The sequence below is a fragment of the Anguilla rostrata genome, chromosome 3 (assembly GCF_018555375.3).
Source record: "Anguilla rostrata isolate EN2019 chromosome 3, ASM1855537v3, whole genome shotgun sequence".
In the NCBI taxonomy this organism is placed as follows: Eukaryota; Metazoa; Chordata; class Actinopteri; order Anguilliformes; family Anguillidae; genus Anguilla; species Anguilla rostrata.
Genome location: NC_057935.1, coordinates 14,469,024 through 14,497,017, shown reverse-complemented (window position 1 = coordinate 14,497,017; position 27,994 = coordinate 14,469,024). Strand labels below are relative to the sequence as shown.

The window sequence follows — 27,994 nt, the reverse complement described above, 5'->3', positions numbered from 1 at the left end:
ACACCTGTGGCTCAAGGCCCGCTTTCTTGGCAGAGAAGGTGGGCCGGGGCGCCTGGACGACGGATCGGGGCGCGGTCGCTCGCTCGGGCGACCGGGCGGAGACCGGCGGGGCGACGTGGGACACGCCCGGCCACGACGGGGGCGCCGGGCAGTTTGATCTGAGATCCGAGAACCCCCCTCCGTTCACCGGACTGAGGGGCACCTGCGGGGAGAAGGGGCGGAAGGGGGCAGGGGAGGTGAAGTGAGGGGAGAGGGGAGGGGGGTTGCTTGCTGGGAGGGAGGTCTGCCGGCCGTGAGCCCGGTCCAGGACGGGTTTGGGCGGCGGAGCGGCTTTGGGCAGGGAGCTCATGGGGTCCCTGGTGGGGGTCAGGATGAAGAGGGATGAGTTGAGCTGGTAGGGCTGGTGCCGGGAGATTTCCATCTCCAGCTTGGTGCAGCCGTTCTCCAGAACCGGGCTTTCCGGGCGGGGCGGAACCGGAGCCTTGGGTCTGGGCTTGGCGGATCGAGCGGGTGGTGCTTTGGTGCTGGATATGACGTTGGCATTGGAGATCTCCGCTATGGCTTTGACCCGCCCAGGCATGTTTGAAGGGAAGGTCCAGGAGGGGGGCAGCGATGCGGTTGGGGATGGAGCCCTGCCGTGTGCCCCGCCCCCTGATTCCGTTACAAACCGATCCATCCTGGACTGCCTGCGAGCAAAGAGCTCCGCCCCCTTGCCTGAGGCATTGGTCAGGCCCTGCTCGGCCTTGGCCTGCTCTGCCTTGGGTTCCTGCCTAACGCGTGCCCCAGAACTCTTCAGGCATGACGACCACTCTGGCGCGGCAGTTTCCTCCAACGCTGCACCGCCAACGTCACCGCCTTTGGGCAGAAAGTTGGAAGCCTCGGCCCCAAGGGCCAGCAGCTCCTCCTCCTGGGTGGGCTCTGGAAGGGAGGAGCCTTTCTTCCTCTGGTCCACCCCCTGCACCAGCGACAGCAGCTCCGGGTTTGGGGCCACCTTGGGCTTCTCCTGGAAGGTGAACATAGACTTGCGGGTGGCTCGCCGGGCCTTGCCCTCCTCCAGGATGCCACTCTTGATGGGTGACATGGTCCGCTGCCGGTTACCCAGCAGCTCGGGGATGTAGGTGGGCCTGGGGGCCGAGGGGGGTCCGTACTGGGGCAAGCACGGGGAGGGCGAGATCACACGGGACAAGGGGGGAGGGCTGGAGTAGGCCGGTGGAGGTGGGTTAGCGTATACTTGAGGAGTACGACTGGAATAGGCCGGTGGAGAAGGGTTGGAGTATGCTCGTGCAGGAGAGCTGGAGTAGGCTAGTGGAGCAGGATTTGAGTATGCTTGTGCACTAGGGCTGGAGTAGGCCAGTGGAGAAGGATTGGAGTACGCTTGTGGAATAACGTTGGAGTAGGCCGGTGGATTAGGGTCCGGGTAGGTTGAAGGTGATGGGGTTGAGTAAGTCATTGGTGGGGGAGGGGAAAAGGCAGGTGGAGGCGGGCTGTAAATTCGTGGCAGGGGCGGAGTCACACAAGAAGGGGGTGGGGGAAGGTCCTCTGGTGAGCGGGCACCTGCGGTTGCCCCAAAAGGCCGAGCCGTCCTGTTGACAATGGCTGGGGCCTGCTTGGCCAAGGACAGCGTCACACGAGCCGTGTTTGGAGTGACGTGACATCCATTAGTGATTTTACCTGGAGCTACGACTTCCTCCTTCTCACCCACATCAGCCTGGACTGCTGCTGTCCTGATGTCATCAGGGGGCGTGGCCTCTGGAGGTGTCACCTCAGGAGGTGTGGCTGTGCAAACTATGTCCTCGCACAGCTTGACCTCACAGTGCGTGGACTCAGTGGGAGTTTCTTCCATGGACGCAACCTCAATGGGTGTGTCCTCATGGAGTGTGTCCTCATGGGTTGAGTCCTCATGAGGTGTGTCCTCTTTGGGCATCTCATTGACCTCACACTGCCCTGAGAGGTCTTGTTCTCCCTCTTCCTCCACGCAGGCAGCTGGGGGGCCCTCCAGGGGAACCGGTTCTCCCCTCTCCTCCTCCATCCTCTCCCCTCCCTCTTTTACCACACCAGGAAGGTTGGCAGGGTCAGGCTCACTGTTCCTGCAGTCTGATTGGCTGTCCCCTCTCTCAGTGTGCTTTTCCTCCCATTTCACAGGCTGGCGCAGTTGTCCGTCTCCTTCCTGGCCCACGCTCTGGCCGTAGCTTGTCCGGGTGAAGGCGTTCACCCTCTGCTTGCGCCGGTTGAAGAGCTGCACTCCCCTGGAGTTGGCGTTGGACTGGAAGGTCAGCTGGGCGGCAATGATCTGACTCCTGTCCCGAGCCTCCCTCAGCTCCTTATCTGACAAACTCACACTCCGGGTCAGGCCTACAATTAGACAGGGAGAGAGGGAGGGATTGAGAGAGAGAGAGAGAGAGAGAGAGAGAGAAAAAAGAATTTAAAATATTATAGGGAGCAGCCTGCTTTGGGTAAACCTGGCAAGCAATCCACAAACCATCTAAAGAGCTGGTATTTTCAAAATGCACAAATATGTACAAATATAGAGTCAAGTATGGCATAAAGATTTGACATTTCAGAGTGGGCTGGTCCAACTGAGGCTTATTAAATTCAATCTTTCAATCTTTCCTGTTATTATTATATTAGGCTGAGTTTATTATCCTGTACATCCTAAGCTAACAATAGCCGACTTTTTTCATTACCCGCATTTCGTGGCTTTCACATTGTGAGAGAACATGAGAGACATAACACAAACAGAACAGAGTCCTGCTGATGCAAAGTAACTGTACAGTAGATAGTTTAAATAAAGCCACATCTACCAGGGCTCCTGGGACTTTGCGCACTGTTCGTAGCATGCTAAATTCATAAGAATGCAGCGTCCTTCGGTTCGATAGCAATTCTGTTCCAGTGTGTAAACGCATCCTACGCGTGCTTGGACAAGTCGGCCTAACTTCGATCAATAGTCACCCTTTGCAACACAGACTCGCAAATTAATGGGTTTGTTCATTATTTCTCATTTATTTTTCATTATTATTGTTTGCCGGATTCTTCAAAATGTGTTTGTGAAGAAGAACATGTGCACTGAATCCTTAAGCACGAATGGAGAAAGTCCAAGTCTGAAAGTTCAGGCGGTCTCCTTAATTTACACCTCGGCTGCCAAATGCCTACAAACGATACAACATCTCTCAGGAATGGTCCAGGTTGTCAACAGACTTCTCTCATGCAACCCCACTGTGTCTCATGCATCTACTGAAATCTCTGCAGAGATTCACCAGTTCACAACCTTATATCACTCTTATATTTCGCCAGGTTGGCTGTCGTGCAAAATAATTGGCTGAATATTGGCCACCAATGAAAAACTACAGGTAAACTCCTTCACGGCTGCTGGTTATTTTCCGTAGGCCCGGACAGCTGGCCGTGATTTTTGCCTTTAGCCTGACTCGACAGGCCTAAAAGCATTGCAGGAACAGGACCCGGAGCTTGAAACCAGACACAGGTCCTGAAACGGAGACGTTCTGCTGACTCGGTCCTGCAACAAGGGCTCCACGGTAAACACCTCGTCTGCCAAAACCAGAACACATCACGCAGCAAAGCTGTGAATGCAATCTGTCCGTACAAATTAGGCACGGGCTGCCTGATCATCTGGGAAAGCAAGCCCCGACCACCCAAGCGTCCGCACGGCAGTGTGGACTAGCATTGCCGTCTTTAATGACTTTTTAAATATAAAAATAGGAACAGAAAAAAGGTGCTAGCATATCTGAACACAACTGGACATTGTTTCCACACATCTGCTTAGCACTGTCACTGTTGCCTTCGGTTCAGGTTTTGCTACGTTAATAAATTAAAATTCCATTTCAAGTTTGCCACAAATCATAAGAAGGAGAACAGGAGATGAAAAATATATTTTTTAAACGGAGCACATATTCTTTCGCAAAACCTTTAAAAAAATTAAAATAAAAAAAAACAGCAAGGCTTTTATTTGTTGGCGAAAGACCTCGTCTGTCAGTGCGGCTATTTCTCCGAGACTCAGCGGGAGAACCTCCCCAAGCATTCCGCAGCTGCCGAGACAATCCCAGCATGCCTTTCACTGCAAAACCCCCTTCATCAGGCAAACACCGCCTCCCACACATACTCAGACCGCCACCGCTCATACGTGATGGGGTGTCCCGCAAGTCACTGAGCAGCTACGCTAACTCCAACGAAAAGTTCAAGACTCTCCTCTTCATCTTGCACTTTTCTTCGCATCCTTCAATACTAAACAAAAATTTCCAGTCCTATAGGGGATTTTTCTTCATGGCCTTTTGTTGTTTATTTTAATTAAAGCAGACACTGTATTTTTCTCATTTGTCCCAGCTGGTCACAGCTTTGGATTACTCCAAAGTGAGATGTAGTATGTGCAGTTTCTGTGCTGGAACACTTACACTTCACATAAATATTGCTCCATGCATGCAGAAAAAACACAAATCGCTGTAAGAATATTTCCACATTAAAATATTCGGTGATCAAATGTTGAATTATTCATTTGCGTCATGGGTGACCCCAAAGTGTAATACAGAGATTAAATATTTCATACAGTCAATTTGCACAGCTGGATATGAGCTCAGAGAATGCAGCTTAAATCTCTTGCTTACCATAAAACAGCATGTGGATATGATTAAACGTCCTTCCATTATAATGTAATAATTTTAATAGCATTGTTCACTGTCATGGAGTCTACAGCCTCCTGGTGCAGACCAATCCGTGTCCCTAACCACTATGTCACACTGCTGTCCGGGTTATAAGTGCTCACATATTTACTTTCATATTTACATTTTCTCTTTTCCTATTAGCATTTTTTGTCATTGACTTGCTCAAGAGAACATCAATACAGACGCACACAGGAATCGGACATGAAACTATTGCTTAAATTAGATCCAGATCCTCTACCCGCAATAACTCAGTCCAGCCCTTCTGTGAACGTTGCTGCTTTAACCCAGTTTTCTGGGGTTTTTTGTTTTGTTTTGCTTTGCTTTTGTTGTATATTTTCCCCGGGCCCCCACACCATAAAAACACTTCCAAGCTTATTTTAAAGAACCCGGTCCACCCACACTCACATAAGCAAAGACTCTTACTCAGGCTGGTGGGCGCAACTGAACAGGCCATTACTCTGGGCTGGGGAGGGGGCACAGGGACTCAGTCCGGGGCAGGGGGCACACGCCGGGGTGCTGGCAGCGCTTTAGAGGAAAGAGCTAAGGTCTCTGGGGCGTGTAGTCCTGGCGTGCACTCTCAACCGCGCTCCCACATCCGCCCCTGTCGCTACGCCAGGACAATGATCATAACTATCGGCCTCCCTCTCAGACTCTCCAGTACATAAAAAGCAGTTCCAGCCCAGGGCTTGTTGACCACGGACTGAATATTTATCTAATGATCAGAAATAAAAGATTTAACGACTCAACTACACTGGCAAGGACTTAAATTTGAATTGGTATGTGGTCAGAAATTGAAAACTACACCCATAATATTTGCTCTGCCAGATGAATCACAAGGAAAAAACTTGAAGGGAAGTTGTGCACGTATACAGGGATGTATGGCTTTGTACGTTATTTGTGTATCCAATCAGATGGATTGTGCGTTTTGGAAAACTCGTATTTCTTAAGCCACAAACAGCCCAATTCACCTGACCCAACAGAATGATTAACATGAGAAAATATAGGAGTTCTGCATCACATCCTGGCACCGGAGATGTCTCATCAAACCTGGAAGCATTTCACAGCCCAGCAACAATAAAAAAAGAACCTTTTCTGCACTGCGGGGCCAACGTTTTTCCTGTGGAACCAGTGCTGAGAACTAAGCAACTGACTCAGTGCATTGGCAACAGACCGGGCTCAAATATTTGTTTCGCAATATTTTAACCCTTTAAAATAAAACTCCAAGATCACTGACAGCTTTAATAGAAACATTTATTTTTCATTGATATTCAGAACAAATATTTTCCTTCTTGTGATTGTATATTTTAGAGTTTTCAGATTTTACCTGCGCCTAAGCAGATAAAATATTCTGAATGCATAATTGGCCCTGATCAGTTGCAGCCATGAATGGTATGCAGCAGCGGTGGCCAATGAGGGCTGTATCTCTTTCTGGTTTCCATGCCAACTTCTGGCCTTAATTGCTTAATCAGCCCTAACATTTACGCCATCTGACATTTTAGCGACATTTCCGGAGAAGCGCATGAATGATGGACGAAGAGCGTTCCTGTGTCACTATATGAAACATTTTACTGTGATCTAATCTACGAGTGAACTTGTGTTGTTGTGTACAGCCAAGTAGCTCATTTAGCCAGGGTAACTGGTGGAAACAAAAACCTGCATACACACTGGCCCTCCAGGACCGGAATTTCCCACCCCTGGTATACTATCTCCCTTTCTCCTCCTCTCACTCTCTTATCTGAGCAAAGGGTCAATGAATAATAACAGATAATCATCATAAAATGACAAGGACATCAAAAGGGGACCAGAATGACATCATCCCTCATTGTTAGGTGAACTATGAAAGATGGCCAAGGTGGCACACATCAAGTGGATTCTTAGGGTACCATTCAGTGTCTAAAGCCGCGTTTCCACCGCAGGAACTATACCCCGGAACTAGGAACCTTTTGAGGAACTCAGTGCGTTTCCACCGCAGGAACTAGGGTCTAAATTTAGTTCTGGGGGCTTTGTTTTACCCCCCAAAACGTTCCTGCTCGGGGGGTAGTACTTTCCGAAAGTACAGGAACCTTTTGGGTGGAGCTTGCAGCGCTGAACATTTCTGATTGGTCGAGTACTCGTAGCGTTTGTGTTGTATTTATTTTCCGCCATTACCCGCCATGTTTGAAAATATGCAGCGGCAAACCAATTTATTTTCATAATAACTTCAAATCAAACTTGTATGTTATGCGGCGCAGTAGCCTACTTTTGGTTATAGCCTATCAACGTCTTGGAATTATAATGTGTGCTCTTCTGTTCTTTTCTTGCTTTAGTATTCGTTTTATAAAATGCTAAGCATTCGTGCTGGGACAGCATATTACGTAGGCTACCAAAACATTCAAACGGATTAATTCGGTTGCTGAATATTTTATTCCGGATTTTCTTTGTTAGCCCGTCGTAATTGACTCAAAACGTTTGATACAGTTATGTGAGGTATGCGGTAGTTCTGCATAATTAACATTGGTGATACAGTACAAGCAAACTGGAAATCACCTTCCGCACTTTTTATCCGGGTAAAATAACAGGTTAATTCTAGTAATCTTCCCTTTAGCTTTTTCAGACTGCCGTAATTTTACTCAATTTTACTGCCATTTTTCAATTCCACGAAAAGACCAGGAAGACTATGGACTCATTTATGGTGCATGGTTCGCATCTGGAGGGCACACTTCGCTGCTCGGCTAGCAGTAACTTCGAAGGAAAGCAAACGGTGGCTGTACCACTACTAATTTACATTTTCACGCAAGTCCGAGTTTTCGTTCTATTCTTGTCATTTTGCGATTAGCCTATATGGAATTGACGACGAGAAAGTAATAAAACAGCAAATTGTTTACAACGTGTGCATGTTTTCTGCTGTTAATGAATGTGTTTGAGAGGATATATGAAAATCAATAAATACAAAAGTAACCATATATAGTCATTGTTGGTAACCCGTTGTATAAGTGGAATAAACCCCTCCGGGCTGTCCCGGTTATTAGAAAATAATGTAGGCTACTTCGGTGGTGGTATGGGGTTACAGAAGAAATCATATGACAGATGGACCGACGACAACGTCAGTGGGCTAATTTGCCTAATCTTCGCGGTACTTTAGACCCCGGTGGAAACGCAGACAACCATTGGCTGAAGGAACCTTTTCGTTCCTGGTAAAGTAGTTCCTGGGACTGAAAGTTCCGGGTAATTTTGGTGGAAACGCGGCTTAAGTATCCCCAGGCTAATCCAGAATATTTTGCAACCATGATCTTAACTCACACACATAATTTAAAAAAAAATTTGAACTGACCTGCGATCAGCACTTTGGGGCATACGCTCTCTACAGCTAAAGAAAGAAAGATGCTTTCATCTGAAAACGTGGTACAGCAACCAGCATCATCGTCATGTGCAATATGATCTCAATATAGAGAAATACTGTAAGTGTACTGAGAGGAACTGCAGTATTGCTTCTTGGGTGGTCTTCCCAAAACCCAATGCAAATTTTCCAACAGTACAGGTGGAGCACAACGACACAGTGGTGTCCCATACTACCAAGCGATAACCAACTCTGTGTTGAGCCCCCCCCCCCCCTTCCCCGATTCTACCCTTACTGTTCATGTAATTCTGTCTAAATGACTGTGGTTGGGGTTGGAGTGAACTAGGCTGTTCCTGGATGATAGCTCAGGGGCAAAATCTGCAAATATCTGGATCAAATTGTAAACAACGGGAAAACTCTTTCACTGTCCATTTCGTTTTCTCTCAAATAGGAAAATGTGGGTGTCTTTCCACAAAAAATGTAACGAAAGAGACATTGAGCATGCCACGCATTAACAAATGGAATGCTTTGAAAATTATCGTGCCAACTTAAAAAAGAAAATTCCACGACATCCACATAAAAGACAGGAAAGGAAAATAACAGATCTGCTTGTTGTCGTTATTAAATATATTTTTTAAATATATATATATTCCTGTTCAGACACTGTTCGCTTGTTATGCACAGCAATCAAGTAAAACTCTTGTTAAACCCCCGTGCTCAGTATCACTGCCAGCGAGCAACAGATAGCGTGGCCAGCGCGCGAGTAACGCGTCTGTTTCAGTTTAACGGGCACTAGCATCCCCCTGATTTGATTAAACCGCATCTGCACCTATGAGTCAGCGGTGAAAACTGAACTTTACAGCCAATTTGGACAGATTTATAATATTATGTATTACATTTATCAATTGGCAGACCAGGGCCCCATGCTTCCATGAGGTTGGTCAGACTGTGCGCATGTTTGCGTCGCCCACGGCTTTTCTGTTGTGCCGCTGGATCTTTTTTTGTTTGTTTGTTTGGCTTACCAAACTGCTCAAAGTGCAACCCACCCCTGCGAAAAAAAAGCCCAGATACTTAAGCTAACTGTTGTGTTTCCATTTTTATTATTTGTTCGTGGCCTGCATAGGTGTGTCAAAAACACACACGCGTATACTTATTTATTTATTACGTCGCCGTTGCGCACGCATGCAAGGCCCATATTAATGTAGGCTACTCATTTGGCAGACGCTTGTGTATGCATGCCACCTGTTGGTGATCGTCGTGCCATTCATGATTATCGGGATATTGCTCTGACAACCGTTTCACTGCAAAAACCCCACTGATATCAGTCATCGTCTCCACAGGATGTGAGGCGCATAGCGGCATTGCATAATCTTGGCATGTTTGGGTTCATAGCTCTGACAGGTTTGGTTTAAACTGGACCTGGAGAGGGCTCGCATCTTCTGCGCACTTGGTGGGGAAGAAATAATTGCAATGACAAATACGACACGGTGCTGAAGCATATAATTAACCTAATAGTGTTGATATAAAGTGAAACAAAACCAATTTTGTTTTAATTGTCGGTGTAAAAATACTTTGAAAAAACATGTTGCCTGTGTCCGAAATAAAGCCGTGGTATAGCCTACAAGAAAATAAAATAGAAAAGAATTTAAGTAGAGCAGAAATTCTCATTTTCAGAATCCAGTGGGCTAAACCTTCTTATTAAATTCTAAAAGTGACATGATTTTAATGATTGGCCAAAAAAGTTTTTTTTTTTTTTGTTTAGGCTACATCGTGAATAATTATCCATTTGTCTCAACCCAGGACTAAAATAAACAATTCGCTGTAGCTGCAGGCGTATTGAACTTTGTAATAACGTGTAACAGTCACAATGCAGATAATGAATTACCCGTATAGTTTAAATGACAGAAGCAAAATGCCTAGACATATACCCCATGACAACCGGAAATAAACGCAATCCACCAGCACAAACATACATTGATTCCATTAAATCACAGCAAGCCGCGACACAGCAGTAGTTTAATCTACGGCAATAAGAGAGATTCTTTTAATTCAGGCGAACTTCTTGAAACTTTCAATCTGTTCGAATCACTGAAACGATCTAAAATGTGGGTGATTGATGTAAAATTAGGCTACAGCGAAACTTGTCGGAAGTAGTAATTCAATAATTTCCCCCTTCCTTACCTTTATAAATTCAGAGCTCCACTCTCTGTGTTGCCGCTCCTCAAGCTTTTTCAATATAACTGTTTCGGCTTCCTCCACTCCCCCTTTTCAGTGCGAGTTGGGATCGTATTTCTTTTTCCTAGCGAATTGTAGCGTCCGTCAAAACGTCTCGTCTCTGTGTTCAGATACGCTGATATTACTAAGTAATGGCAGGGGAAGCTGCCAATGGAACTACACAGAGGACTCTATCACCTCTGGGCTGATATAACCTATGGGATAATCCACTGGTCCACTTAGCCTACGCGGTGTCCCTACAGCAAGCAGGTAACAAGCACAGTTAACATTTACCGAAATACATTTTCTTGTTGCATATTATCTCTGCTTGACTTCATGCCTTAATGTCTACAAGAATACCACAAAACATATTTAAAGCTTTCCAAGATTATATTCTTCAAGCTTGGTTAACTTATATCTGCGTGTTCCTTTTGGAAAAACCGTTTATAAAGTGATGTGTATATAATGTAAACTTTAGGTAAGTTATAGTTAGCAGGACAAACATACCCGTTTCACTCGCCACAGCCCACACGGTGCACTGTGAGCGCGTGCAGTTATAAAACAGATGTTAAGTGAATCCAAGCTGCGGGACAGGGTGATGTCACTGCACCCTTCATCATGCGCTTTCAAGCTGAGCTATACGCACAAGGAAAGCTGTTCTCTTCAGGCGACCGCTAGACAGGAGGGGATCATATATAATGCAAGGGAAAGACATCAACAGATAAAATATGTGGATCTGAAAACTGTGTATCACTTTCAGAATTAAGAAGTTAAACTCTCTCTCTCTCTCTCTCTCTCTCTCTCTCTCTCTCTCTCTCTCTTTCTCAAAAAAGACATTCCGTCCCCTTCTTAGTCCAAATCTTGAAAGGAAACTTGATTAAATTCCAGAAGCCACCGTCAGACCAAGATGACAGTCTTTATCGTAGTATTAAACCGATAGGTCTGATCAAAGGAAGGCGTTAACGATTGCTTCAAGATACTAAATTGAAGCAGTTTGCCGGTAATAAACTCATACTGCGGAACGCTGAGAACAACCCAGCATTAGTAATCGAGGTTATCACAATAACAGTGTCGAACAGGAAATGAGACATGATGGAACGGAGGCTTGTCATTTCGGAGCGCAGCCAAGATGGGACGGGGACGCGGACTTGTCATTTTCCTTGTGGCCAGTGTGTCCTGGGTGTAATTGCTGCTGCTCCAGAGTGTCCTGCCAGCCCCTTTTCTGAAGGAGAAGGGAAATAAACTATATTTCCAATCAGGAAATTCCACAGCTAGGGAAGAAAAATTTAGAGACCCAGCAGTACTCCACAGCGCGCTCTCTCTCTCTGCCCGCCCGAAAAAAAGCATTAAAAACTACCCACTGTCTCATAACTACCAATCTGCTGCCACACTGGACACCAGCATGCAGGTGATGGAGCCTTTTTCCTAAAGAGCCTTGACTTCTTTGCCCTTAAACATTTAAAAAGCATCTTTAAGTCTATGTTTGAACGTACATAGGATTAAATTTAAATATAGATTGGGGTAGATTGCAGAAAATGAAGCAGATACATAGTATAGAAAGCACTATTTTTATTGAAAACATATTTAGGGAATGTATGGACAGGGTCGGGGGGGGGGGGGGGGGTGTATAGGGAAGGCAACTCAGACACCTGACGTCATGTGTTCCACCGGATGTGGGGGGGGGGGGGGGGTGTCTGGCTGCCCTTTCAGGATCCAAAACACCAGCCTGGGGAGTGGACAAGAATTTCCTTCCTTCCCCAGGGCAAAACCTGACTCCCCTCCCACTCACCCTGAGACCATGATGCAACACCGGCCCCGTTCACAGCCTCTGAGGCAGCCTGCGCATTCAGCCTTGGAGCTGTCCATCAAAGCCAAGCCTGCCCTTGGCAGTTATCGTCTGTCGACTGGAGGGGGGGCTGGAATCTGCTGCTGAAATCTTTGCTGACACTTAGCATCTCTTTATATCTCACAGAGGCATACACATACACAGTGTAAAAGCAAAGTGTGGCAACCGCAATTGCAAGATCAAATATTTACTCCAGCATTTCCGCGAGGCTGTAGTTTGTGTTTACAAAACTATTTTGAATAAGGCAACAGTCATAAAAGTCTTTTCCCCCCAATATATTACAGAACAGTGGATAAGCCACTGAATCAGCCTCCCCTGTATAGTCAGTTTTGGGGAAAACCACAAAGGGCCTAAAATCTACAAAATGTGATGATTATTTTGAATGGAATTAGAGAGGCATTTCAGTCTTTGGCTATGAAATACATTTTAAAGTCTGCCCCCACATACCCGCCCACGTCTGAAACATTCGTCTGGATAAAGATGAGTGCCTGTGATGGAGCTTGGAGGCCCTGGAGGCCCGTCAAAGAAAAATAAGTCATATTTGACTGATGAGTCATGTTTCTCATCGCAGGGATGCTCCCCATATGTGATGAAGATTTGCCACTTCCTAAATAGGCACAGATTCCTGGTTTACTTTTTGTTTTACAGTGTGAATTCAACAAGAAGTGTAACTAGAGATTATATTACAAGCGACAAATCGCGCCGCCAGCCTTCATTCGTTTAGAGAGTAACCCAGGGAATCTCCCCCTCTTCTCAGGGGAGGAGAAGTCCTCTCATTAAATGGACATGAAGGAAGAAAAACACCAGAGAGCTCTTCCAGATAACCCCCAGCAGGTCAAAAGTGACCAGTAGAGTGCAAGATCACGTGCAAGAAATGCATTACTGACAACATTTTCCTCTCTCTCACTCCTTGCGCGAACGTATTAGCATGGATTCGCTTGATTGTGTGAAAATTCTAAATGAACTATCCAGATGAACTCTTATTTTCTTTACTGAAAAATAAGGATAGAGGCTTGTATCTGTTCCTTGTTATTTCCACTATTTAAACAAGTTCAACTGGCCAAGTAACTGTATAAACCAAGACTGGTTCACTCCTACTCTAGATTGGACCACAGTAGAATGTTTTTTTTTTTTTTAAGTATATTGGCACATTGGTACAGTCTTCAGCTGTCATTTATGAGCTCATCAATAATTGTGCGCAAAATGTCAGATCACATAAATGACTGATTATGGCTAATTAAAGGGTTAAGAGCGGACGCTGGTATAAAATGCAGACACAGATACAGGTCTCCAGGAACATGGTTCTTTAGGGACACAGGGGAAGGCAGTTGGGGAGACCCTGAACACCAGGCTATGCGATTGAATTGCCATCTCAGATTCTCTCTGTGTTTTTTTTTTTTGAGCATGGGGAAACGGTCTGTTTTTGTGCTTAAAGTCTCCGGGCAGTTCTGTGACGAGGGTGTGTCGGCCCGAGAACGGTCTGCTTGCTCCATCTGCCTGCCTCTGCGGTCTTTTCTAACGCAGTTATAATTCCTGAGACATGATGAAACTGCACAGGAATATTCACTTGACCCTTGCGAATCTGTTAAAGGTGCAAACGTATTAATTGCCTGTTTCGGAATTCCATTGTTAACATTGGCGCATATTGATGCCGAAGAATATGCGTTTATCTCCAGTTTGTCAGAAAGGGACATTAGCCAGCAAGCTGAAAGGTAAGTGAAAACGTACTCACCGGTTTTTCGATTGGTCTGGGTTGTACCAGTGATCACTGCTGGCTTCACCATGGCAACCCTGCTGTCTTGCCCTTCCCCCCTTGCCCTGTCCTTCCACAGGGGGTCGGAGCGCAGTGCTGGGGGGCCCTGCCGTCCTTGCAAGCTCAGGGAACGACCAAGGGTGGTGGGTCCAGCCCCGGCAATTCCACACCTGACCAGCTGGTGTCCTTCCTCCATCTCGGACCCAAAACCAGGACCAAAGCTAAAAAGCAGTGCTGTGCTCGCTCAGGGAACGGGGTCAGCCGCAGCCCTGTTTGCGTCTGCGTCTGTGTCTGCCCACGTTCCTGCGTCTGTGTCTGTGGAGAGCTGTGTGCTTGAGGAGCAATCTGCCGTGGCTGAACTGTATCCGGATGTGAAAGAGAGCAGACAGAGAGAGTAGCTCAGTCTCAGAGAGTAGATCAGCAGAGAGTAGCAGGTCAGTCTTCAGCTCTGCATGGCACTTTCCCTCTGCAGGAGCCCAGCGCAGATCTGCTCAGTGCGTATCTTGGGTCTGCTCTCAGGCTTCGGCTTTCAGTGTATTTAATCACTAGACCCTGTACAGCAACCAGACTGATGCATCTGGAGCACACTTTCAATTTCTTCTGTGATTTTTTTTTTTTTTTTTTTTTTCAGAATCCGACAGGACCTCCCAGAAGATTTTCCCCAACAAAGCTCACTGGACAGATTCCCACGGCAGGCTGCCAGGAGTATTGCTCAACGGCGATGCTCCCCCTTGTAGCTTCAGTAATACTGGACTCCCATCCGCTCGCGAGCGATCGTATTTGTGTTAAAGCGCCCCTGGCCCACTCAAACGAACAAATTTCTCTTCCTCTCCTCAGGAGAGAACTCCGGCTCCTCTGAGTATTCTTGCTTCTCCGAGTGTCTGGAGGGCTGGATTATCTTCCTCCACTAAGTGCAGTTCGGCCTTAGATCCTTCAGAAGTGTCCTAACATTTCCCAGTGCTTTTTCTTTTTTTGGAGCGGGACAGTGTTCCTCTCGATGTGAGAGTGTGCTCTGTGCTCTGTGTGCTTTTAGGAGGTCACTCCAAAGAATGTCACATTGTTTATTTCTTTTTCCAGGAGGTTGGAGCTTAAGAGTGCGATTCAGCGGCCATTTTGCGCCAAATTCAAAATGAAGAACATTGCCTTTACATGTGCTTGCTGGCTTTGTTTGTGATCAAGTGTGCGGAAAGCACACTCACAGTAGTGCCTCAGATGAAGATAATGATGAATAACACCTCTTGGAGTTGATTTTTAAGCGTTTGACATTAGGCAGTGTTGCTGAACCAAATTCCTTTTTTCAATACCCTGACGCTTTAAAAGTTTTCTAGTATTTTCTTAAATGTCTATTTTTGTCTCCCTGCCTTAAAGGGATGGTCTGACATGGATGTCGGAGCAGTGTTCGGAGGCTCAATCTCCTGGATGTTCGTGGAGCTTTATTTTGGCATTTAACTTGGATGGGTATAAAAGTGGCGGTGGTGCAGGTAAGTCCGGTGTAGAATGCCCTGCACAAGGTTCCTTCACCTACACCACAGACACCTGACAGACAGAAAGACACAGAGAGGTTAGTGATGGTGTTCCTTCTGTGGATGAACACAATGTTTCTCAGGAACCTGTAGTCCTGAAATCTAACTGTCACATTGTGATTTAATGAACGTGTGACCAGGGCGGTTGGAAAATTCTGACCCAGACTTGCCCTGCTTGGGATTTAGAGTCCACCAAGATCACTGAGACTGACTGCATTTAATATGACTTTCATGGGGGCATCAAATAAAGTAGTATGATTCCAGAGTGACCTTTTTTCCTGACTGTGCTTTTCTATTCCATACTGTTATCTACTGTGCTGTGCTATGCTGTGCTGTGCATTGCTTGCATTGAATGAACCCCACGTCAAGATTCACCAACACAATGCTTTGTGTTGTGGTCACTGTTCAACTTATACTCTCTTTAATGAGCCTTTTCTTTTCAGTGCAAAAACCCATCACTCCTGCTAAACACATGGCCAGGTCAGGAATACCTGACACTGATGCCCCAGTTTGAACAACATCATAGGTTTCTGCTGCTCCACACAGGAGAGGTGTGGCTATGCACCAGAACTACCTTGATAAACTCATTAAAGGGGAGAGAAGGAGTCAAGGCTTAGCAATAGAGTCAGTTGGATAAACTTGGCCACCTCTTTAAAGGGGAGGGGGTGTGTGGTTTAGTGACAGATTCAGCTGGATAAACTCAGCTAACTCCATAAAGACTTGGGGAGGGAGCTTTAACAGGGAGGTCAGTGAGGTCAATAGGCTTTAAATGGTAAAAATGGGGTTAAACAGCCAACTTCAATGACAAAGAACAATTTCAGCTGTACCATAAATGCATCGAGGCAGATAACAATGTCGTATTTCTATATAAAATTCTCTCCCTCCATCATCCCTGGTAACAGTTTTGTGAAATAAAGTTAATATTAAAGATAATATTCACATCCTGTGCAGATGACTGAAATAGATTCATTTCCTGCTCATTCTGTAAACAATTTATGGGTAGAGCATAGCAAAATAGTGCAAATGCAAAATAGTTAGGCACTTTTGGGTATCTATATTGAGCAATACACATTTATTCTAAAAAACTATGCTTTTCTTAGTCACTTTTCTTAGTCAGTCTCTCTATCTCTCTCTCTCACACACACACACATCATTCTTCCTGTATTTGGCAGTTTCCCTTTCAGTCTGGTCTTGGTAATGTGGAAAGTGGTTAGCAAAGTGGATTTGCTGCAATGAGATGCTAAGCTGCTCTGGATAACACCAAATACTGAATGAGAAGTGAATCCTCTCAGAGCAAAAGACGAGAGCTGGGGTCAAATTACATTTCAGTTCAGTCAAGTCAGGAAATTAATTTACATTCTATTCAATATTTGAAAAGTCCTTGTTGAACATTATGGGCATTTTAAAATGTATTAAGTCATGGTGGTGTGTAGGTGAAAATTGGTGGATTAACCCAAGTGGCCCTTTCAGAATTTTATATATGGACTTCTGTCTCTTGGCTAATGCAGTAAACCTCCCAGAAGCAAATGGCTGTGTTCATTTGCACTGAGACTAGAGCACAGGCCTGACAAATCAGCTGCCCGACTTGGGCGGTTTTGCTGTGGGAGATTTTGAGCAGACTTTGCGCTTCCTGAAATCTATATGCTGAAGACTGGCAATGTGTCAATTTGAACAGACAATATGAAACTTCACCTCTCAATAAGGCACTTGGTTGGCCAGTTATATATGTATCTTGAGGTCATAATGTGCCTTCTACATGACAAATGGTTTCTTCACAGGAAATTCTTTTCTGATTTATTTTTCTTTTCTTGGCATCGATTTCTATTACAGGAAGTTCATCAAATTGAACGGGCTGGCCTTGATTTTTTGAAAAGGAGGATAAAGCCTTAATTTACTTATCTGGGGGAGGGAGTGATTGAGCGTTTCTGCTCTCCTGCAAATGAAACATGACGGCCTCCACATAAAGAAACTGCGGACAAATTTCCCATGACCGCCTCATAATTATATTAAAGCGCCACACAGAGCAATGCAGTGCTTCCCAGCCCTGGCTACATGTAACTAAAGGGAATGCATTCACCATGGGCCCCTTCCCCACCTCCACCCCCACCCCCAACTAAAAATGTAGCCAAACACGTTAACATCATGATTACAAATGACATTAATACGCGTCCAAACAAAACTGTGTAAGCCGTAATTGATGCGGTGCGTGCCATTTGTGCAGTGAATTATATTACCGGATTGTTTCTCAAACACACAGCTCTCCACAGATGTCTGCCGTTGAAAATTCCCTCCTCCTGTTGGGTTCTGTTCATCTTAACCATAGTCTGCACCTGTCTCATACCTGTAACCTGTACATGCTGTTTGTACGGCTGCTCCCTGTGTTATGATGCCCTGTTGTGTGTACCAACAGTAGCTCACCTACAGCCTGTACCTGCTCATTATGCGAGAGGGAGCGGGGCAAACCTAGGAGGGGGCAGACATGCCTCAACCTGATGGATACCTCAGGATCAAAGCAATGTACATGAATAGCCCAAAAATAGTGCTCTGCCAAATGTCAATGCTACTGCAACATTCCAGTAACGTTATTACAATGTTTCTACAACATTGAAAAAACTCTCATACATTTTTGCATGCATCAACAACAATCCTACAATCCTCCTACAAAATGCCTTGATTTCCACAAAACAGTGAACACCCCGACAATCCTTCTACATCTTTCCAACAACCCACTAGAAGCTTTTTCCTGCAACCGTCCGACAATGTTCCTTCAGTCCTGAAAGGGTCTTGAGAGATTTCCACAGCAGCGAGCTCCAGGTGACTCACTCGCGCTCTGGCGCCACAGACAAGCTCCTCCACGGAAGACTTCACATGCGGGGGAGAAAACCAGGGCAGAAACAAGCCCCATTCAGCGAGAAAAACAGCCGCATTGTGTGGACATGCGGTCAGGTGAAAGACCTCTCTCTTTCTCTCTCTCTCTCTCTCTTACTCTCTCCCTTTCTCTGTCTCTCCCCCCCTCTCTAAAAGTGTGATTTCTATCAATTAATCTCAGCATTCCTCCGCCCACCCTCCCAAAACAAATTCCACCCACCCTCACCAACCCCAGACCCGAGGAGAAGGAGAGATCTTACACTAACACATGGGACAGAGTAGGTGTTATTCATGCGGCAGCCAACAAGTTCTTTGGGAGAAATCCAGCCAATTGCACCCCCAAACCCCTTAGGCCCTCTCCTTAAGTGTGTAAGCCGGTTCTAGTTCCCAGTTCTACAAATGGAACAGGGTTTCAGCCTCCTTGGCTTTTGGGGATAACAAAATGTGTCTCCGTGGTTACATAGCTCTGAAGATTGAAGATGTGCTGTGAGAATGCGAAAGTCAACAAGGGGGGAGTGTTGGGGTGAGGGGGTGGAGCCAGCTGAAAATGTCCCGGAGGGCTTCAGGTAAGACCTCCCAGGTGCTCAGGGTTGGAGAGGCATCACACAGCTGGCTGACTGCTTTATTTAAGCCTGTGCACTGTTCTGGTTTTGACCCTGTTCTGCCCGCAAGGAAATGCTGGTGTCACAGTCAGGGCTCGGCAACACTTCCCGCTAATCATCGCCATCTTTGGCAGCCAAACTTTTGTTTTAGCGTAGATCAAACATTCGCAGATCACAGCGGTACTCGTTATCTGTAAAATCATCTGTGTCATCACGCTACCCCCGGGCAGGGCCGGTGCAGACAGAGTCAATGCTCCAGGGCAGAACAAAGGAAACAGAGATACATTATCACTCTAAACACTATGCACTATTAGTCAACTACGGAATTACTGTAGATATATCTTTGTGATGTTTTAAAATATTACTGTCATTACTGGCAATATTACGGTGGTGTCATACAAATTTCATAATGGTTATGCTGCTGTGATGCTGTAATTGTTTTATTGTGATGTTGTATAAATGTCATTGTGACGCTGCATGAATGTTACTGCAATGTTGCTTTTTTCGGTATATAATTATGATCATCTTATCTGCAAATTCAGCTTATTTGATCTATGCCACACACTCACGCACACACACACATGCACACACACGCATGCGGTTTCGCGGGTCCTCGGGGAGGCCGGGCCGTGTCTCTCAGACGATTCCCTTCAGGTCTGCTATCCATTACCGCTTGGCATGCGCGAGCCGTCCAGAAAGGAAAAGAGAAAAAAACGCGCTAACGGTTTTCAAAATGCAGCGCCCGCTCCGGCTCGAACAAAGCCTTATTCAGGACCTGCGGCCGCGTCAGAATGATACAGGGTCCCGCTTCAGACCTGACATTCCTGGCGCTTAATTCTTAGCAGGCCGTGGATAGCGAGCGTGCTCCGGCTTGCACGGGGCGATGACGGACGGGCCATCACAGGCTCGGATCAGCCTCAGTAATGATATTTTCTTGTCCATTCAGGAAGCGCACATCACAGGCTATCGATGGTTAAAGAAAAGGACGTGGACTGCAATGTGAGGTTTGCCGCTCCTCTCTGTGACTGTCTTCTATGTAGAGGCTCTCCAGGTGTGAGACTAACCGCAAATGTTCTAGCTGAACAGAGTACCAGCCAATGCTCCATCTTGCAAGATTAACTGTTGTGCTCCAGCTAGTTTGTGTTAGGGTTAATACAATCCTAAAATCCCTTACCAGTTCCCTAAGCATTATATGCATTTTCTGAACAAGGCATTATTCAACTAATATTAATTATGTCAACCCTGGGTGCATATTTTTTTGTCAGAATTAATTCAAATAAGCAAACTGCCAGCTGAGTCTGCCATAGTTAAAACTCTAAAACTATCCTATTTCATATTCTATGTATTTGAAGATTCCAAATTCTTTAATTCCACACAACAAAGTTGGTTGTATTTGTATACAATAGGTACAGCATCATATCTTTGGCTACAGTACATATGGACAGCTCAAAAGACAACCACATAGACACACACCTACAAGTCACCAGAAAGACAGTGTAATGAGTATGTACTGTTGCATGTCAGTTTGCATTCACATGCATACTCACATACGGCTGCAGATAGATATTAAAAATGTTACACCTCATCAATTTTTAAAAAATGAGCATGTGTTTTGCGGCAATTGCTACCAGGCTCCAGGGGCATGTTCCTGCCCTGTTTGCAAGAGTAATGACTAATGTATAAGCCATTACTGACCCACCTGGCCCCTGCATCGGATATGCCCCTCTACTGTTTCACCCCAGTGTTCTGTTACAAAAGCAATAAAGAACCCCAGACGGTCACGGTCAGACGGTCACTGACTGATCCGGTGGTCAGGCGTGCGAGCATGAATGCGAGCCACACTTTTACCGCCGCCCCCAAACTCAGGAAACGAAACTTTGCCGTTTTGCACAGGAAATTCTCGTCTTGCTCCTACGGATATTTTTATTTTTTACTTTCTCCAAAAAAGAAAAATAAAATCGTAAAAATGAGGTTATTTCACTACCTTTTGTACCCCTGCCCCTCCGCACACACACACACACACACACACACACACCCACCCTGTAACAGACAAGCACACACACACACACACACACACACACACACACACACACACACACACACACATGCTACGGCCAGCACGCAGGGCCCTCAGCCTCCCGCTTCCTCCCGCTTTATCCGTGTGTTTGTGCAGCGTCTGGCGGGAAGGGCCATTCATTTGTCACTCCTGCCCTTGCGGGGGCTCCCGTGTTTGCTCCTCGAGACGGCGGCTGTCAGAAACCGCGCAGCCTGTTTGCACAGAGGCCTCCTGGCCCCCAATCTGGAACGAGTTAGGGCCAATCACACGCTGCCAGAGTGTGTCCGCTGCACTTATACGCGAGAGCGCCGTGATCCAGTCCACACGATATGGGGACAGGGGGAGATAGATCAGCCTTACCTCTCTCCCATGGGACACACACACACACATGCTCGTGCACTCACCCACACACACACACGCACACATGCACACACACACCCATACGCACTCACACACACACAGAAACACATGGCAAAAGCCATTGAGGGAAACTACTGTTCTGCCGGGCTACATGCACAAAAGTGTTGAATGCCCCCATGAATCACGCTTTAAAATGGCCAGAATGTTCAAGTTGCACACATCAAAAAAAGAGCAGAGAAATTTGTATCTGGTTAGCTGGAGCTTCCCCAAGTCTCCCACAACACGTAACTTCTCCTACAGCTTCTGGTGTATGCATCCTCTGTTCCTACAACACAACACACTCTTACTGCACTCCAGTATGACGCTGCTCTACAGACAGTTACTGCACACACGCGTGTGCGCAGACCAGCTCCGGGACAAACATCCCGCTGCGTCTCCAAGCTGCGCTCCCAGGAGCAGCCGTCCCCGGGAACAAAGGTAAAGGTGTGGCTTACCTGCGGAGCGCTGCCGTCCGCACTGACGAGTGGAACCGCGCGGGACAGAACTGCTTCTTTTCTACCGTGCCTCTGCACCTCTCCCTCTCCCGCGCGCGCTCTCTCTCTCTTCCTCTCTCTCTCTTCCTTTCTCTGTTTTCTGTTATTCTCTCTCTCTCTCTCTCTGCACCTCTATGCCTTTCTTTTCCTCTCTCTCCGTCTCTCTCTCCCTCTCCCTCTCTCTCTCTCTGTCTCTCTCTCTCTCTCTCTCTCTTCAGACAGGGGAAAAGGGGGTGTGGATCAGCAGCACTTGGAACACAGAGACCCTTTGTCTGGTTTCCTCAGGCACACTGAAGGCATTATGTCCTTATAGATTTTCATATTTAAGGCACGGCTGTTTGATGCCCCCCCTCCACCCACCACCCCAACCCGCTCCCCACCCCCTGTCCCAGGGTCATCCATCTTCTCACCATCTGGGATGAAAAACAGACGAGCGCTCGCTGTTTTAAACCAGAAGGAAATAAAGGAAAGGTTTACAGAAGTGCCCATGCTTGGGGAACGCCTGCTTTTTTACTGTTCTTGAGTTATGATTTATGAGTAATGAGTTATAAATATGATCAGAGAGTACAGCCTCTGGAGGTTGGGAAATGGGAGCTTGAAACATAGTTCTGTATAAAGTGATGTACATTACAAATGATTTTTGCAGGGGTAGTTTGCTACTAATTACTTCTACATTATTACTAATATATAATAATGTAAGTCATACATACAGACATTGTTGTTATTGTTGTTACAGTGTAGACACACACACACACACACACACATAGCTGGTTTTCTGGGGGATTTCTCTGGTCTTCTGTGAAAACAGTTGACTGTAAACTGAGAAGCAGAGAGGTGATGTGACTGATTGTCTGCATTTAAACTTGGGGAATTTTGGCAGTTCAGTCGAACCCTCATCCTCTGTGGTGAGGGGAACAGGGTGTGTGAACCCACGCACCAGTGAATGGCTGCTGTGTCAAGTTTATATCAAGTGTGTGTGTGTGTGTAGGTGTGTGCTTGTGTGTGTGCATGTGTGTGTATGAGTTTAGGTGTGTGTAGGTGTGTGTGGGTGGGTGTGCGTGTAGGTGTGTGTGTGTGTGTATGGGTATGTGTGTGTGCATGTGTGGGTGTGTGTGAGTGTAGGTGTGTGTGTGTGTGTGTGCGTGTGTGTGGGTGGGCGGGTGTGTGTGTGCATGTGTGTGTATGAGTTTAGGTGTGTGTAGGTGTGTGTGGGTGGGTGTGCGTGTAGGTGTGTGTGTGTGTGTATGGGTATGTGTGTGTGCATGTGTGGGTGTGTGTGAGTGTAGGTGTGTGCTTGTGTGTGTGCATGTGTGTGTGTGTGTGTGTGGGTGGGTGTGTGTATGTGTGGGTGTGTGTGAGTGTAGGTGTGTGTGTGTGTGTGTGTGTGTGTGTGTGGGCGGGTGTGTGTGTGCATGTGTGCGTGTGTGCTGTGATCAGGTTCATTTTCACCGTAGAGCCCTAACTGCACCCTGCAGACCCTGTGACATGCCGCTGTTTGTACATACGTTATCAAAGCCACATGTGAAAATAGCAGTGCCCCTACATTTCCATGGTAACCCAAGGCACGATGATGCAGCACATGCATCAGGAATACGCTTCTAAGCGATGACACGGCCGTCCATCACAGCACTGCCATGTCAACGAGAGTTTGTTTAACAGCTATATTTCAACCTTCCACCAACCCTCACACCCGTCCTCTCTCACTGGGGTACAAACTGGTTTTAACTGTTAGACCCCAAAATTATGGAGTACAGAGACATCCCCTGAATTGTAGTATTTATCATGTAAAAACACCAATTTTGAGATAGCATTTTAAAACAATTTGAGAAAAATGTGTTTTCTTTTAAATTCAATCTTAAGTTTGAGTACAATAAATACAATTTATTTTTATTGTATTTATTTGCTCAAAAATTTAATTTAATGTTTCTTTATTTTATTGAATTTTTGTAGTTATTTTATAGTTCATTGAAATATGTTTGCTTCCCTTGTTTAATCTTCATTTAATATTTTTACTCACTTGCTGTTTGTACTATTTTAAAATAATACTAATAATAAAATAATAATGATTAAAATAATAATAATAATAAAAATTATTATTATTATTATTATTATTATTATTATTATTATTATTATTATTATTATTATATGTATCCTTAGTAGATCTCTCCCCTGAGCCCATCTGCAGGCACATCTCTGCCCAGCCCAGAGCCTCTCTCCGTGGGGAGGCCGTGTGGGAGAACTGGGCCAGGGGAAATTCTAGCGGACATTCCATCCAATCCGGGCTTCTCTTCCCAGAGCTCTCGGTGGAATTTAGAAAAAAGAAAGTGATCTGGTTAACATCGGCCCCGATCCAGCTCCTCCCTTTTTACCGAGAAGCGTTATTAAAGACAATAATAACCCCAGGGCGCAGACATCACACAGCACAGGCCTGGCTTTTTAAAGTGCCCCCCCTCCTCCCCCACCCCCCTTGAAAGGTAACTGAAAATATTTAAGTGAAAGTTCAAAGGGACGGCTTACACACAGCGTGTCAGCAGGCAGGGAAGGGCTGGCAGACACAGGTGTCCTGGCTTTGTATCAGGGGCACGCAGTGATAAAACAGCTACGATGATGCGTAGCAGCATGGCTGTATCAGCACAACTTCCGCTCTTTGTTTACCTTTTCTCATATGAATTCAGCAACATGCTTTCAACCGATGTGACTAACGTCGTTACTGCTGCTAATATCTATCAGGCCGATTCAGGTTGTTTACTTTGCTCCAATGGAGTAGCAGCAGTGCCTCACCTTGGAACTGAACCTGCAACCACTCCGATGCAAGCCAAAGTCTTATTATGCTCCGTATATGCATCATGTTTATGCTGGTTCCCATAGTAATGAAGCCTGATCAAAACTATGCTAAAGCCATATCTACACCACTTTTCCCTCACAAGTTTATGTTGATGCTTTGCATCTGTTGAAAGTGAAAGTGGCAGTCATATTTTCTGTAATAAAGAAAACGCAACTAAACATACAGTCAAATTGGTGGGATAACTTACTTGCAGGTATCACACCAGTTATTCAATACGTATGGAGTATTATAATTGTGAAGTCACCAACTGGGGTTCTGCTCATATTCCTATATCCAGAGGGAAGGAAAAAAACAAACACTTTATGAAGGGTGCCCAGTTCAACTGACCCCTTGCATCCAAAAGAAAATTGGCCTTCTGTTGAAATAATGCTGAGCTGAGCGTTCCACCAATTCCACCAAGTTCTTAACCCCTCCCCTTTGCCCTATCCACTGCACCACCCACAAATAGATGACTTTTGTTTTCCATTATGTCTGCTTTAACCAAAGCACTCCGTGCAGGCATACATCATTTATATGTGCATGTGTCTCCCGTAATCAAAGCCTTCCCTTCTTGATGAGGTGCAGTTCAAACTTCAGAGGGGCAAGAGGGAGCCGTGCGCTCAAATGTTAAACACACTAATCTAGACAGAGGGAAGAGTCCTCATCAGTCCCTTTCTCTGTCATCACATTTCAGTCAGGCTCTGCCCCCCTCTAAAAACATCCAATCACAAAACGGCATGATAAACTTGGCCAATCCCTTCATCCTCCTCCCTTCCCCTCTCACCCTACTTATAAAAAACAGCCAATCACAAAACAGCAGGAGAGTAGCTCAGTGAGTCTGGAGAAGGCCTTAATCTAACTGGTATTAAAAGTGAAATCAATTACCAGAATCAAAGGACCCTTCACTCTCTCCCCGGCTCCTGTTCTAAAGCAGGACCTGCAGTCGCATGATTCATAGCCCCTGTGAAGTGATAAATAATGAGGTATCAGACGTGATAGCAAATGCAAACACATGACCTAACCGAGACATTGTAATTAAGCCCCATACATCAAGGTCTGTGGCTGAGAACGGCAAAAGCCCTCGCTGCCATGGCACACAGGAAACGTCTGCAATCACTCGCATAAAGAAACAACAAATAGTGAATACATAAATCACAATGTTAGGAACTCGATTTTCAGAGTCAGCTACAATGCTGGCTTCAGCTCTCCAAGTGGTTTTTAAGTGAGTGAAATTAGCACTCAGAACCACCCTGATATTCTCAATAGTAAAAATGTAAAGGTGAACACCACAATGGCCATTGGGACAAGTCCACTATTAAACTGGACCAGTGATTTCCATAAGCTATCTGAAAATATTGTAACCATAAGGTTCAATTACAAATAAATAATGATAAAATAGCAATATAGTGCATTTTTATCATAAAGGCTATCAAAAATAAAGGTCATCAAAAGCCATACTCATGTAGCTGGGCCAATTAGTTAATGCGAGATTTCTTTATGAAAGGTGTGAGGACATATCTGCTAAATATGGGTGAATCTGGGAAGGTGTACGCTGTTGAAAATGGAAAATGAAAGCAAGTAGCACCAGGCAGTCTTGTTATTCTCCTTGTAGTTGTGCTGATTACAGCACTCTAATGAAGCAGTTGAAGTGTGAGACTCACTGACTGAAAAAGCCCTCCCACTGAGTGACATTAGAGTGGCAATAGAGTGGTGACAGAGTGGTGACAGAGCGACATTAGCCTGTAATTAGTGAGCTGCATTAGAGTATCATTTATGACAAAGCATATTAGCTGAGCTTCTGGGAGTGGCACTAGAATTGCATTGGAGTGGCGTAAGTATGACAAAGTGGTATCAGAGTGTAATTGGTGTAGTATTTTACATAATAGTGATACTTCATTGATGGTATAGTGCCATTAGTGTGTTAGAGAGGTGTCACTGAAACATTAGAGTGGTGTTAGGGTGCTGCATGAGAATGAAGGTGGAGGGTCATGTCTGCCTGACGGAGGCCTCGGCCCTGTCTGCATTCCTCCTGATAAATTTTAGCGTTTGTATGTGGGTGGTAATCACCTCTGCAGGCCAGAGGAACAGCTGAGCTGATATTACCCAGCATTCCACTGTGACAGGCGCAGGGAAGGATGTTGATTTGTGTCTATCAGTCTTTCAGCGGAGAGGGAAGACGGGGGAAAACCCAACATCTCCCCACACTGCATTCCGCTCGTCAGCAATCGGTAGCATTGCTGGGACAGCAGGCATGACAGGGCATTATCCCCTAACTCCCTACCCCCAAGAAACACACATAATTTGGAACATAATCCAACAATGGCTTGAACTCATCATATCTATCATTGTAGTATAGACACTTCCATAGATGGAGCTGGAGCGATTTTTATAATTTATTTGACTTTGCTTTAGTTTCGGTCATGGTTGCCGGTCCTTACAGCCTTTTGTCACACCATGTGAAATACGATGTCTGCCACCGAATTCGCTGACATCACCGCCAGTGGAGGAGAGCTTATCCACACCCTGTGATCTCAAGCACTCCCTCCTCCACCCGGCGAGCTGGCCTACATAAGCTCACGTCGCGCTAATCCCTCCAACTGTAGCCGTTTGGGCATCGGTTATCTCCGCTCCCATGCGGCAGAAATAAACAGGGCTTATGTCAGCTTTGAGAGGAAAACTGCGGAGGAATTTTCTCTCGTGTGCAGATTATAAAGTTCCAGCGGCGGGCGGGCGGGCACTTCTGGCAGCGAGGCAACGCCGTTTGCGTGGGAGAGAATGGAGGGAAACGGGCGGAACGCTTTCCTCCTGTCCGGTGTGGGGGGGGCGGCAGGAGGGGGGGGTGGGGGGTTGTATGAAAACACACACGCTCCTGACCGATTGCTCCGGTCCGTCGAGACCACACCGCCGCTCGGATCCCCACCTAAATCCCACTGTACATTCCACCGGAGGCGAAACGCTGATGGGACAAAGCTGTGCTTTGCCGGGACTTCGCCCCCCCAACAAGAGCCTCTCTCGGCCGCTGCAGACATGTGCTCTCCAGAATGTTGCAACAAAAAAAAAACAAAGAATGAAAAACAAAACAAAAAAACCAGCAGCCAGCTGCCTTCCGTACAAATTAAGGACTTTATCTGAGTCACACAGGCCAGCTCTCAGAGAAAATGCATTCCCCGCCAGAACAAGCTGCATTTTAGAACATGCTCAAACTATGAGCCTCTCAATATTCACTCGCAAATTACCCGGAAAACTGGTAAAGCTCAGGTTTGCATAAAACGGTCTGATTTTGTGCAGTGGGGCCTCCATTATTTATTATTACATATCGCTTTTGAGTTCTATTTTCTTGAGCTATTTTCTACCTCATACGGTAACAAGACATAGGCGTCAAGATGATGAGAAATATATTCATGATTTGTTCATGAATTGAATCAGCAT

At 45.9% G+C, this 27,994-nt stretch overlaps 1 protein-coding gene across 1 annotated transcript in view; it reads right to left on the bottom strand.

Moving 5' to 3' along the window:
* LOC135250281 (synaptopodin-2) overlaps nucleotides 1–22,006 on the bottom strand; it is a 30,575-nt gene extending 8,569 nt beyond the window's left edge. Inside the window, exons 1-3 of the mRNA XM_064326423.1 lie at nucleotides 21,703–22,006; nucleotides 13,779–15,335; nucleotides 5–2,352 (exon numbers count right to left, since the gene is read on the bottom strand). Coding sequence (XP_064182493.1) covers nucleotides 5–2,352; nucleotides 13,779–13,995 — 2,565 coding nt within the window. The 5' untranslated portion in view covers nucleotides 13,996–15,335; nucleotides 21,703–22,006. The remainder of the gene's footprint in view (nucleotides 1–4; nucleotides 2,353–13,778; nucleotides 15,336–21,702) is intronic.
* Between the last annotated feature and the right edge of the window lie 5,988 nt (nucleotides 22,007–27,994).